A 12,848-nucleotide genomic window follows, 5' to 3' on the forward strand; every position below is an offset into this window, starting at 1 on the left:
TGTAGGTGGGGCTGAATGACAGAGAACAGTTCTACACCGAGACAGAAAGGAGACAAACACGTGAGAAAAAACGTCATATTTTATGGTTGTTAGCTCTAGTGTATTGTCACATCGAGGTTTAAATATGATCAATAATTAGCTGTGCATTTTTCCAGTGTTTTTGTACTTTTGTAAAACTATAATTACATATCTAGTCATTATACACAAACATAATAAAGATAGTGAAACATTTTTACTTTCATGGTTAGAAAGAAAAAGTCACCTTAAAGTCACTGGTGATTTTATGGTTAAACATGAAAAAACCCAACAAATGAATGTAACAAACCAAACAAACACTAATGTTTTCACCGATTATTTAATTTACCTCACATCAAGCCAACAGTGTTAAATTGTTTTATAGTTTACAGACGTTGTCATTTTTACTGTTTATCACTGCTAAATATAGAGATATATTTTTTACAGTGTATGTCTATCATTAAAATGTAAAGATCTGCCTACATTTCTCTAGTGGTGATGTTGCTTGACTGTTAAATTAATGTCATGGTCTTAAGTTTACAACTTTTCATATCCATAAGCTACAAAATTTCTTTGAGACAGGAGGTCTCACTCTGTAAAAAATGGATTAAAGTGAAAAATAACATAAGTATAATTAATGAACTTAATTATACTTTTAAGTTTTGTAGGAACTGTTTGCCAACCTAAATTTGATTGAAAACAGCAAAAGCAAACAACAGATAAAACATCTAAAGTGATGCTTGTTTTTTAACACATTTATTTTGGTTTAAAGACCAAAAAAAAAAAACTTTTATTAAAGGTTTGTAATATCAACAGGTAAAAATTTTTTAAAGTTTCCCAGATGGAATGACTTTCATTGCTCAATGAAAGTAAGAGAAAAGTTTATTTTAAAATAAAAAAAATGTGTAAAGTTATTAAAAGATTATTAAATTCATTCCAGCTACAAATGTGACCTTGTTACTTACAGATGAGACGCTGAGGACAGACGGCGGTGTACACGGGTCGCACTCTGAATCTAATGTGTTTCCATATCTGCATCTCACTTCGTCTCCATCGGGGTCAAAGGCCAATAAATCTATGTTTTTGGCACAGTTTGAAGGAATTCTGGGAGAGAAAAAACATCCATATTAACATCACAAACCTAAATTTGTGGCTCAGTTGGTAGAATATTTGTCATGTAGCCCAGACACTTAAAATTGCCGACTGATCTGCACGATCGATTAAAAAAGATTTTACTGTAAAGCTGCAGAAACAGTTTCTCAGAGTTAAAACCAGAGGATCTGTGGAGGAACCTAAAAATGAGGGTGATGGCAAAGACCCCCACCAAGACCCATGGTGCTAATTGTCAAAGATAATCTTTGAAAAATACCAGTGAAGTCGTGCAAAACTCTTGTTAGAAATTAATAAAACACCACTTCCATCCCAAACAGGGCTTTTCCATTGGTAATTAGGAAGAGTGTAAATTATTTTCCACCTGCAAAGTTTTCCCAAATGTAATAAAAATTAGAAAAAGCACGTTTCCCCAAAATTAAATCCTTTGTGCATTGTCTGTCTTTTGAGAAATGCCTGTATCATTCATGTACAAACATCCATATTTCCTGGGTTTAGTGAAGCATCCATCCGTCACGTCGTACCTCAGAGCAGGGAGGATGGTGGTCTGTGGGGATGTGTTGGGTTTTCCGATGTCGGACCGGTTCCTCACTTCAACGTCAGTCACAGCTCTCCTTACTATATACCCATTTTGTAGGTTATTGATCCAGCTTCCATTAGCCATCCTGCAGCGGACATTATTGATAAGGTCACAGATGCTACTTACTAGTGAATGATGTTAAGAGTAGTAGCATTCACTTTCAAAACTTTGACTGAATGTTTTGAAAGTGAATTTTTAGATGTGATTAATTCTCAGTGATGTTTTTAAAGTGGAGGACTCACACAGTCTGAAATCCAGTGTTGTTGGGGAGCAGATGAGTTATCGCTCCTTCTCTCTGACACCATTCACCACTTACTTCCTCGACGTCAGACAAGGCGAGCGTCTGGGTTTCTGTTCCACAGTTCCCACTGCATACCCATGTATCACTATGTGAGCATAAATCATAATTCAGCTTGTAGCGAAGGATCACCTGCGGATTTAAAGCAAAGAGATTTTAAGTACAATCAAATTCTAAAAGCCAAATACAATATTTGCCATAGAATCATGTCTTACTGAAACTGAGCCGTCTGCAAAGGTATCCTCTGGGTAGTAGGTCATCATGGCGCCCAGAATATTAGAAGCTTGTGAACCGCTGACCAGCAGCAGCAGCAGCGGCAGCAAGGAGAGCAACATGGTGAAGGAGTCGACGTCTCTTCACTGGGGGACAACAGAGACAAAGGACATTTATACTCCTCTCTCCACCTCTGTTTCTTATCTCCTCACTGGGACTCGACTCAGAAACGGTGGAATGCTGTTAAACATGTGGGTAAACGCAGTAAAACCAGGAAATCACCTGGTGTGTGAACATCTGTGGGATCTGGGAGGTAAAAATCAGAGATTTTTACTAAACACTAAGCAGATATGAAGATTCTTTCTTTATACACTGTCAGAGAACAAAACATTGATTAAAATAAAGCTGTTTTTGTGTTATTCTTTTTCTACCGACTGGTTAAACTATTCTCATTTTACTTAGATTTAGAGAAGACAGAGAAAGAGGACGCAGGTTCTATCGCACTTAAAGATATTTTGTGTTTTTACGTAAATCTGACATGCATTTCTTTCTGCATGAATCGTTTTGTTCAATGTTGGTTTAGAAACAATCCACTTCCTCATGACATGACTCAGAAAAATCTTCCCTTGCAAAATTAAAACCACTTTCTAAAGTTTCTCCAACACCATGAAATTAGTTTTTTTTTACTCTGATTTAAGTGTTAGTAAGAGGCTAAATTTAGATATCAGAGATGGCAAAAATGAGGGTAATAGAATATTTTCTTGTTTAATATTTTCCTCTCACGAAGAAAGACATCCAGGTGAAAAACTATATGTCACATAAACAAAATCAAGGTAAATACAGGTCAATGTAAAAATAGTTTATTCTGGCAAACCTAAACATTTAGCTCCCTCACTTGGAAAAGTTTTTACTGCCCTCAATAGTTGTCTTTGATTTATTTACATCATGAGAGACGTTTACAAGCATTCTTTACAAATATTAGAAATTCTTCCAGGTTAGGAAACACAGAAAAAAATAACAGACAAAAACCATTTAAACTACCAAATTCTATATAGAACACTTTCAATATTGATTCAACAACCGGAAATAAAATGTAATAATTTACAGCACAATTTCAATAGGCCTTCGCAGCCCTTAGCTGCTCGGGCCTAACTATCCACATGTGATTTATAAATAAGCTAAATGTATGTATAGACATCATATAAAATACAGTCAACAATATACAGACAGGAGATGAAACAGTGAAGCTGAATAAAAACATCTGGAAACCCATTTTCTGCAGAGTTCAGTAACATTCATATTTTTAGCCACTAGGGGGCAGCTGTGATTTCCAGTGCACCGTTTCTCTGGATGGTTACGATGATGTTTTGTGGTAATCCTTGATCAGTCAGTTCTTTTTTAATCTGTAAAAGAAACAAAAGGTTTCGTTATGATTCAGCTCTGTTTGGATTAGACAGATTATTCAGTTTTCTTTCACCAAACTGGTGGATCCGTCATTAGACCTTAGAAACTATCCATTCATCAGTTTTTGTCACATAGTTTCACCATAAAGTAACTTTAAGCATCTTTTGCACACAAACGGATGCATGAATACTGCCCAAGCATACAGCATGTCTTTGTTCATTAATGTTACACAAACATAAGTTACTGAAGATACAGTGATAAACAGTAAAATTGACAAAAAGCTTTCATAAAACTTGACTTGATGTGAAGCTGCCATAAGTAAATTAATAACAGCAATTTACATATTTTGCATTTGTACTTTCATTTTATGTTGTTTTTAGGGTAATTTAAGGGAAAACATTGTTTTCCTTAAGTTTCACCGTAAAACACTTATTCCAGCAACATTTTTAACCATAAAATTACCAATGACAATGACATGTAATCAAAAAAAAAAATAAATAAAAGATTTACCTGTAATTTTGGTAACTACAGCTGCCTGCATTTAACTGTGAAATTTACTTCTTTTTTTCCCCCAGTGTACAATGAAACAATAACAGTTAAAATAATATTATTCATAATAATAATAAAAGAACAGTTTTGGATGTAAAATAGATTTTTTCTGAACATCATGTGAAATCTACATTTCTTTTACTATTTTACATTCAAACTTTGTTCAAACTGCACTAATAACTAAAACCATTTAAAACATGCAGAAGACAATTGTTGTTGCTCGAGTGAAAGTCAAATAATTTACTAACCAGTTGCAAGATTGTGTTGTAGTCATTCTCCAGTGAAAGTCTTGTTGAGATCTTTGCATTCAAAGCAATAACATAATCTAGAAAAACAAACAAACATGGAATCCATTCAATAATCTATCACAAAATGGTTTAATTTACTAGAATACTTTACAAGATCTCAAAAAACTGAATGTCACATTTTTAAAAATGGAATACAGATTCATTACACATGGTGTGATCTAATTCCATCAAAATCAGATTTCTTCTAATTATTATCTGGATTATAAATAATAATGTTCATTTCTAAAACTCAATACTTTGTTGTTTTGATAGCTGCCTTCAGGTTGTTTGCATATCCCTATTACAGGTGAACCTTTTCCTACTACATGTTGTCATTGTCTGAAACACTTGACTTTGGGTTTTCATTATCTGTAGGCCATGATCATCAAAATAATATTTTAGTTTGCATATAATGAATCTTTAAAATCTATCAGCGTCAAAAAATATCCAACTTTTTTATGATTGTCAAATTTTTTGAGTTGTACCTGGATACAGATTCTGATCGTGAAACTGCATGACATATGTTGGTCATACTTACATGGTCCTGGATCCGATGTGCTTGTAGGCGGCGGAGTTGTTGGGGCACTGGTCTGAGGTGATGGTGGCATGATTGGTGGGGCTGTTGGAGAGACAACTGTAGTTGTACCTGCAGTTGTAGTTGGGGCAGATGTGGTTGTAGTTGGGAAATGGACGGTTGTTGTTGGCATGGGTGGAGTGGTTGTTGTCGGTGCAGCTGTAGTTGTTGTTGGGGCAGATGTGGTCGTAGTTGGGAAATGGACGGTTGTTGTTGGTGCAGCTGGCGTTGTGGGTGGGGGTAGAGGTGGAGGCGTTGTCGGTGCAGCTGTAGTTGTAGTTGGGGCAGATGTGGTTGTAGTTGGGAAATGGACGGTTGCTGTTGCCATGAGTGGAATGGCTGTCGTTGGGGATTGGGTGGAAACTGGTGGTGGTATAATTGTTGTGACTGTTGACGTGGGTGAGACGGTTGTAGTTGTGAAGTGGGTTGTTGTCGTTGGAGCTGCTGATGTTTGGGAAACGATAACCGTGGTACCTGTGGGTAGAGCCGTGGCTTGCACCAGTTGACTTGGTGCAGAGTCTGAAAACAGACCAAGATATTAGCAAAAGCTTTACTAGCAGTGTAAACAAAGAATCGATTAAAAACATTATAAACTGTACTCACGATTCCCAACTTTTACAATGACGCATCTAAGGTCAGACTGATACACGGACGAAGCTGAACTGTGGAAATAATTTAGTACGTTAGTGTCACTTATGAAATTAGTGCCTTTATTTTAACTTAGTTAAGTCTAAAAAAGTTTTGATAAACACATTTGAAAAGCATACATTTGTCAAATCTAAAGATTAATTTGCATGAATTTACATGATGGCCTTTATTCACTCTATCATCTCTGCTAGCTTCCACAGACCCTTGTCATGACAGGATGTGCTGGAGGTTTACATTGGGGGTACTGGGTGCAGCATTCCTCCCTCCTGAACCATTGGTGAAGGGTCTGTAGACAGGGAAGTCGGTTGTCTGTTGAGAGGACGATGAAGCTGAGCCTTGCCTGCAGGATCCTCTAGAGGTCTATCATGCTACTGTTCCACTTGATGACACCCAACCAGGTCATCCTGCTTCATCATCAGCCCTGAGACACGACCTTGAACTTCTTGGTTGTGGTTGCATCTCCTCAACTCCCAAACCATTGAAGGGTCCATAGTCAGGAAAGGGACTGTCTGTTGAGCGGATGAGGATCCTTCAACTACTGTTCCAGTTGATGACACCCAACCAGATCATCCAGCTTCCTTATCAGCCCTGAGACATGACCTTGATCTTGTAGCACTCTACCTCCATCCTGAGATCAGGTTAAATGGCCACTCCATAATGAGTTTAGTGTTTATCACCCTGTGATGAACTGGCGTCCTGTCCGGGGTTTGGTTTGCATCTTGCGTACCTCGCCTCATGTGCCGGAAACAATCCGATCTGAAACCACATCCTTCAAATTTTTGAAGAAAACAAACTTACGTCGACTGGACGACAAAGCAGATGGGATGGCTTTCTCCACTTTCAAAATTAGATGGTGTCCATGTCAAGGTGAAGTTTCCCAATGCCTGTGTGTTTTTCACCACATTATGAGGACCGCTGAACAGGAGGCCAGAGATCCTTTAGGAAACAAGACATTAAGATGTTTTTAGGTGATAAACGCTGCATTTTCTAATCTAACCTCTGTTGTTTTGCTTCTGCCTACGTGGATTGAGAGGCCTCTGCTCTGATGTTGATTTCTACTGTTTGGCTGACAGTGGTGAGGATCTGGGCTCCGTGGTCCGGAGTCGGAGAGAGGAATCTGGGCAGATAGACTCCTTCAGAGCAGGACGGCACAGCAGGATCCACTGGAACAACAAAGGAAAGCAAGAAATTTAGCTCTGGTGATATAATTAAGGATGAAAAGCCTGAATTTATTTTCCACAAGTTGCACCAAAAGTCTCTGAGTAGCATAACAATGTAACTATTTGGAAACTCAACCATAAACGATAAAAGGTCAACTTCTCGATGCTAGATTTGACTTTAAAACGGCTCCTAATGGTTGTAGAACCCTGAAATCTGAATGTAGTGTTGGACCTTTCCAAACAAACTGGACCGGTATCTTGCTGATGGCTTCGTTGGTCGTCTTCTGCACCAAGGAGCCGTCGGGTTGAAACAGATTTATGTTCTGCCTGGGGAAGTCTTCCATCACCAGCTGCACTGCGTACGGCCCTTCGTTGCTGCTGTTTGTTGGACTGAATGACAGACTGCAAGACTGCAAGAGGACAGAAAAGACCAATGCTAAGTGATCTAGATCAGGGGTGTCCAAAGTGCGGCTCAGGGGCCATTTATAGACTTGGTCTGATTTTGTGCGGCCCCCAACTGCATTTAAAAAAATGATAAAAATTTGGCCTGTCAATGCAGGTGGAGACTTTTAATTTGTAATCAGGGTAAAACATGATTTTCTGACACAGGAAAATGTAAAGTACAACACAAAGTATTTGCCTTATTATAACCAAGTTTGAGCAAAAGGTAAAACCAAGTTTATCCAGAGACTTTCACTAAAAAGCCAACTTTGCTGCACCCAAATCAGCTTTTATTCTTTCTTGAACTCGGCTAATTATAACAAATGTTTTTGAAAGAAATCCACACAAATCCTGTTCTTAATATTGAAAATAAATTTATTCACTTGAGCCCGAACGGAACAGAAAATTAGATGTCTTTCTTTTTACTACAGCAAACATGCAAAAAAATTAAAGAAGTAATAATAGTAAATTTATGACAATTTTGAGAGAAAATTTCTAGAACAAGAAAAATTACTAGAAAAAATATCAAATTTTTAAGATTATCAGAAATTTTCTACAATCTTTTTTTAAATTAAATTTAAATTTCTAAGTTTTCCAGAGAATTTCTGAGATTAATCACAAAATTTCTGAGTTTTTAGCCGAAATGTATTTTTTATATATATATATATATATATATATATATATATATACACACACACACACACAAAATGGCGCTAATACACTCTAAAGTTTTGGATTTACATTTAATATCGAGCTACTTTACTTGCTTAATTGTTGCTTATTTATTTGGGGGGTCCGCTGCTACTTTTGAGTCCACAATTTTGGGCCATGTGGTAAAAAGTTTGGTTACGCCCGATGCGTCTCTTCCCACATGGCTTTTGAGGTATTTTGAAAGCGTCAATAAAAGCAAAACCAAACAACACAGAGTGTTTTGTGAATTTAGGAGCCGTTACGTACAGATGAGAGGCTGAGGACGGACGGAGGCGTGCACGGGTTGCACTCTGAATCTGATGTAATCCCGTTTCTGCATCTGACCTCGTCTCCATCAGGGTCAAACGCCAACAAGCTGATGTTTCTTGGACAGTTTGAAGGAATCCTGAAAGTAAAAACCCACAAATCACTTTTCACAGCCACACCCAGACTCCTTCACCGTAATGCGCTTAATAAAAGCTGCCCAACTTGTTCTTTGAGCTTTTATTTTCATCAAGACATCCCTGTGATTCATGTGTTAATCTTCTCTTCAGGAACAATGTGGTAATGACGCTATAATGAGTCTGGTTGAACTTTTCTGCCATTGTTGAGTCTTTTTTTGGAAACAATCCTCTAACATACATGACTCACAATTAAATTCCTGTAACAAGTCCTTTCTTGACGGCCAAATTGTGTGAATATATAAAAACGGTTTGTGCTGTTCATACACTGCAAAAACACAAAATCTAGTTTCTAGTGCAAATATCTGAGTACACTTGAAATAAGACAAAATTAGCTTACAAATAACACTAGGACAAAAATATATGAGCTTGTTTTAAGTCAATAATTCCTCAATATTGATGAAAAGGTATTAAATTATTTCACTTATAACAGGATATTTTTCCTATGCTTTCACTGAAATAATCTGCTGATGAAACTAGAACTTTTTCATCAATACTATGGAATGAATTGACTTAAAATAACCCCCTATTTCTTATAAGTTAGCTTTCTCTTATGTGTTTTAAGATGTTTGCACCAGAATGTAGATTAAAAATACAAGGTAAAATTTTGCGTTTTTGCTGTGTAATGCCCCCATGTGTGGCCCTTTTCTGCCATTTCTGAATCAATTTAAGGTTCATGGGCCTCCTGTTTCTGACACTCCGGTGCAAAAATGAAGATTCACAGAGATTTAAATGCACACATTGCAACTTAGAAGCAACATTTAAGGTTCAGTAAAGCTGAAAACTGAATCCTGCAGGTTTACCTCAGAGCTGGGAGGATGGTGGTCACTGGCGACGTGTTGATTTGGTTGCTATCGGACCGGAAGCTCAGCTCGACGTCAGTCACGGCTCTCCAGGACACGATGCTGTTTATAATTCCAGTTATCCAGTTTCCACCATCCAACCTGTAGGGGGAGCAATTGAGAAGCTGATTGTAAGAGCGCTGGAGTTTGAGGTCAACATGAACCGATGGAGGTGCAGAGATTTCATCAGTTACTGTTGATTTAAACTTCACAAGAGGTGGGTAGTAACTAGTCACATTTAGTTTGCTATTACAGCTTACTTTTTACTTTTACTTGAGTAATATTATTTTGAAGTATCGCAACTCTTGAGTAAAATGTCGTGATACTTAACCTAATGCGAGTTATTTTACTTATAGAAGAACAAACATCTTTTAGACAAAAATGTATAAGATAGAGATCCACAAACTGTGTTAAAGTGAGACCTCTTGTTCATAGAGGAGCTTTGTTGTTCATGCTATTTTCTATCTTCTGAGCCTTTTGTGTCGTTTAGAGATCAAGTAAATATTCGGTAAATGTTATGTATCACTCCTGTACCGACTCTACCCTGTTGAAACCAGAGAAGAATAAAAACACAAATATACAACCAGACCAAACGTTTCTTGTTTGAGGTAAATCAGAATGACCTAAATTATTTAAACTTTCAAAATGCCACATCAATGAACGACTTCATTGATATTTATAAAGTCATTTTACTAAAAACGACTTTATATACAGAATGATTACTATCTCTGTCAACAATGGGAATAATGTCACTTCAGAAACTTCTGAAAGGCCGACTGAGACATTTAAGTTAAAGTCACACCTGTGGATGTACTTGAAGGCCACACCTGGGACTCTCTGCTTTTATGTTTGACACGATGTGAAAGTAAAAAGAAAGCAGCCAAGATATGAGGAAGATAATTGTGCAGCTGCACCAGTCTGATTCATTTACAAAGACTTGAAGGTGCGGTATTAAGATGTCCAAACAATTATATGAAATACTGACATGATGGAAATGTCCGACCATCGTACCGCTCAGGAAGGAGACGGGTTCTGGTCCAAAATGTGCAGACTGGCCTCAGATCAAAAGGTAAAGAGATGAAGTTGTCCTGTATCTCAGCAAGGAGGAAGTAATGGGTCCAAAAGAAACATCAACAGTCAGAATGTAGTTTGCAAAAGCACAGAGGGATAAATAGATTCATTTTTATCAGCATCTCCTGTAGAAACCTTAGTGTCTGATGACACTGAAGTGGAACAGTTTGATCATGATGACCATCGTTACGTTTGGAGGGAAACCGGGGATCTTTGTACAATCCTATCTGTGAATTACGGGGGTGGCAGCATCATGCTGTGGGACTGTTTTGCTGCAATAATAACCTTCAGCTTACAGCCAAAGTGGCTTCAGGACAACTTGTTTGGTGTGGCCAACACAAAGCCCCGATCTCAACTCTGGAGAAGTTGTGGGTTGAAACAACTTCAAACTTCTGGAATTTCAACGTCAGACCTAAACGTACAACTTAAGAGACAATTATCCAATCCGACCGTCACCAAAACCGGACTCACTGAAGCTGAAACGGAGCGGTGCCGGACACCAGGCGGGTCATGATGCCTTCTCTCTGGCACCACTCGCCCGGGCTTTCATCAACGACGTTCAGCTCCACGTCCGCCGTCTCGCTTCCACAGTTGCCACTGCAGCTCCACGTGTCGTTGGCTGTACAAGCAACGAAGCTCAGCTTGTAGCGAACGTTTACCTGAGGATTAGCAACAAAAGGTGTGAAGGAAGGTTAACGTTTGGAGGGCTTTTTTTAGGGAATCTCAGCTCACCAAGAGAGATCCATTGGTCATCATTTCCTTTGGGTAGTAGGTCATCACGGTGCCGTAATAATGGACGGCTTGTGATCCGCAAACCAGGAGCAGCAGCGACACAGAGAGCAACATGTTGACAGTGAGCTCTACACCTTCTGGCTCTCCTTCCTACTGTTCATTCCCATACAACAAGCTGAAGGTGTGGTTTCTGTTCAAAGAACATCAGTTACCACAGCATGACGCTCAGCAGGGATTAGCTATGCAGCAGAACAGGATGCGCAGAACCCAATTAAACCAATCGGGCAATACAAAAAAAATCAGAAAATACGAAATCTTACCAAGGACTTCTTGGTTTAGTTTGTCGTGAAAATATCTTGGGAAACTTGAAATAAGATAAAACCAACTTCAGCAAGTCATAGGAGTCAATTATTCAGTAATACTGGCAGATTATTTCACTTTTAAATGGAGAAAAATGTATTTTTTCATGAATATTTAGGAATTATTGACTTAAAACAAGCACCAATTTATTATTGAAAAGTTACTTTTAATCTAGTTTTATCTTATTTAAAGTGTTTTAAGATATTTGTACCAGAAACTAGACAAAATACTTTTTAAGACTGTAAAGCTGAAGGGATTGTTGAATATCTCACTCTTATTTTTCCAAAAACAAAGTTTTCAGTCTTGTTCTCATTCACTACACCTGCAAATCATTATACAGCACAGGTGTTAATGTGGGAATATTTGAATAATTAATCAGTCAAAATTTACTTTGTTCAATTAAAAACAAATAATTTTGCAGTATATGGTTCAATACACACTATGATATACATATAAAGCATTTATTTGAGTTCATTTTAAAGAAACAGACTGAAGAAAACACACATATCCAGTTTCTTAGAACATTTTGAAATGACACTGTCCTGGTTTAAAGGTTGATCTACTGAAAAAGGGATGAATAAAAAGTAAATGTACTCACTTTGTTGGTCTCCTTTTACATAAATTACTGCATCAATGCAGCCTGGCATGGAGGTATTTTACTCAAGCAAGAGTAGAAATACTTCATAATATAAATACTCAAGTGAAAATAAAAAGTACAAGGCAGTAAAAGTACTCCTAAAAGTACATTTTTAAAAAAGTTACTTAAGTTAATGTAACTAAATAAACGTAACTAAAAATCTGTCCCTTAATCTACCAAACCTGCATGTTTTTTAACCTGAGCACCAAATCACAGCTGAATGGATAAAATTATCTGAATTGTTTTACATTAGTTGCTTCCACCTGTTTGGTTCTTTTATGAATATTTGACGTCAGAACATAAAGGCCAAATACCTCAGTTAAATCTGACATTTACCTCGTCGCCTAGCAACACATTTTACTTTGGTCATGTAAACAACACCAAGCCTTCAGGGTAGATGCTTTTACTTTCTGTTTGTTAAAAGGAAATATTTTGCATGATCGGATTAGACGAACGACTACAAAGTGGCAAAGTACAAAATTAATTAAAATATTAAAACAAATTCAGTTCAGTTTATTTTTATAGCTTTAATTTACAATTTGTCTGTTTACAAAACAGTTCGATCCAAATAAATCACACAGATTCATCCTGACTATGAAACAATACAGTGAAGTCGTAAAGTTCTTTTTATTCAGATTGGTTTAAAACATTTTCTAAGTAAATTTGCAGCATTCAGTCCTCCTGGAGAATCGTGCAGCGACAGTTTTACTCAACGTAGAAACTTTACATAACAGAACAAGCAGTGGAGTCTGTTGAGAAAATAAATTTAAAATAAG

At 37.3% G+C, this 12,848-nt stretch overlaps 2 protein-coding genes and 1 long non-coding RNA gene across 5 annotated transcripts in view; 1 reads left to right on the top strand and 2 right to left on the bottom strand.

Annotated features, from left to right (window-relative positions):
- LOC106955305 (uncharacterized) overlaps positions 1 to 1,035 on the top strand; it is an 18,568-nt gene extending 17,533 nt beyond the window's left edge. Inside the window, exon 3 of the long non-coding RNA XR_001426550.1 lies at positions 983 to 1,035. This is a non-coding gene — a long non-coding RNA (uncharacterized LOC106955305). The remainder of the gene's footprint in view (positions 1 to 982) is intronic.
- Positions 1 to 2,618, bottom strand: part of LOC106955302 (uncharacterized) — a 22,617-nt gene extending 19,999 nt beyond the window's left edge. The window contains exons 1-4 of one of the 3 annotated variants that reach the window (XM_015045406.1): positions 2,219 to 2,618; positions 1,948 to 2,135; positions 1,650 to 1,790; positions 981 to 1,119 (exon numbers count right to left, since the gene is read on the bottom strand). In XM_015045406.1, the coding sequence (XP_014900892.1) occupies positions 981 to 1,119; positions 1,650 to 1,790; positions 1,948 to 2,135; positions 2,219 to 2,338 (588 nt within the window). In that variant the 5' untranslated portion in view covers positions 2,339 to 2,618. The remainder of the gene's footprint in view (positions 1 to 980; positions 1,120 to 1,649; positions 1,791 to 1,947; positions 2,136 to 2,218) is intronic. The other 2 variants (XM_015045404.1, XM_015045403.1) reach the window with 2 other exon arrangements.
- Positions 2,619 to 3,071: 453 nt separating this feature from the next.
- On the bottom strand, positions 3,072 to 11,214 carry LOC106955308 (mucin-5AC-like). Its single transcript, XM_015045411.1, has 11 exons — positions 11,076 to 11,214; positions 10,815 to 11,002; positions 9,234 to 9,374; positions 8,237 to 8,375; positions 7,071 to 7,248; positions 6,700 to 6,841; positions 6,477 to 6,614; positions 5,634 to 5,692; positions 4,995 to 5,549; positions 4,418 to 4,494; positions 3,072 to 3,619 (listed from the first exon to the last, which is right to left on the bottom strand). The coding sequence occupies exons 1-11, from the start codon at positions 11,187 to 11,189 to the stop codon at positions 3,527 to 3,529; spliced, it is 1,824 nt and encodes a 607-aa protein (XP_014900897.1). The 5' UTR covers positions 11,190 to 11,214; the 3' UTR covers positions 3,072 to 3,526.
- Positions 11,215 to 12,848: the final 1,634 nt, after the last annotated feature.

Source organism: Poecilia latipinna, unplaced genomic scaffold, assembly GCF_001443285.1.
Source record: "Poecilia latipinna isolate Pla-1442-1.1 unplaced genomic scaffold, P_latipinna-1.0 Scaffold724, whole genome shotgun sequence".
Lineage (NCBI taxonomy): Eukaryota > Metazoa > Chordata > Actinopteri > Cyprinodontiformes > Poeciliidae > Poecilia > Poecilia latipinna.

Coding starts and splice junctions, on each gene's coding strand:
- LOC106955308 (XM_015045411.1), bottom strand. CDS start 11,189: ATGTTGCTCTCTGTGTCGCTGCTGCTCCTGGTTTGCGGATCACAAGCC. Junction 7,249..8,236: donor CCGTCCTCAGCCTCTCATCT/GTACGTAACGGC, acceptor GTCCTCTTGCAG/TCTTGCAGTCTGTCATTCAG. Junction 4,495..4,994: donor CACATCGGATCCAGGACCAT/GTAAGTATGACC, acceptor TTGTTTTTCTAG/ATTATGTTATTGCTTTGAAT.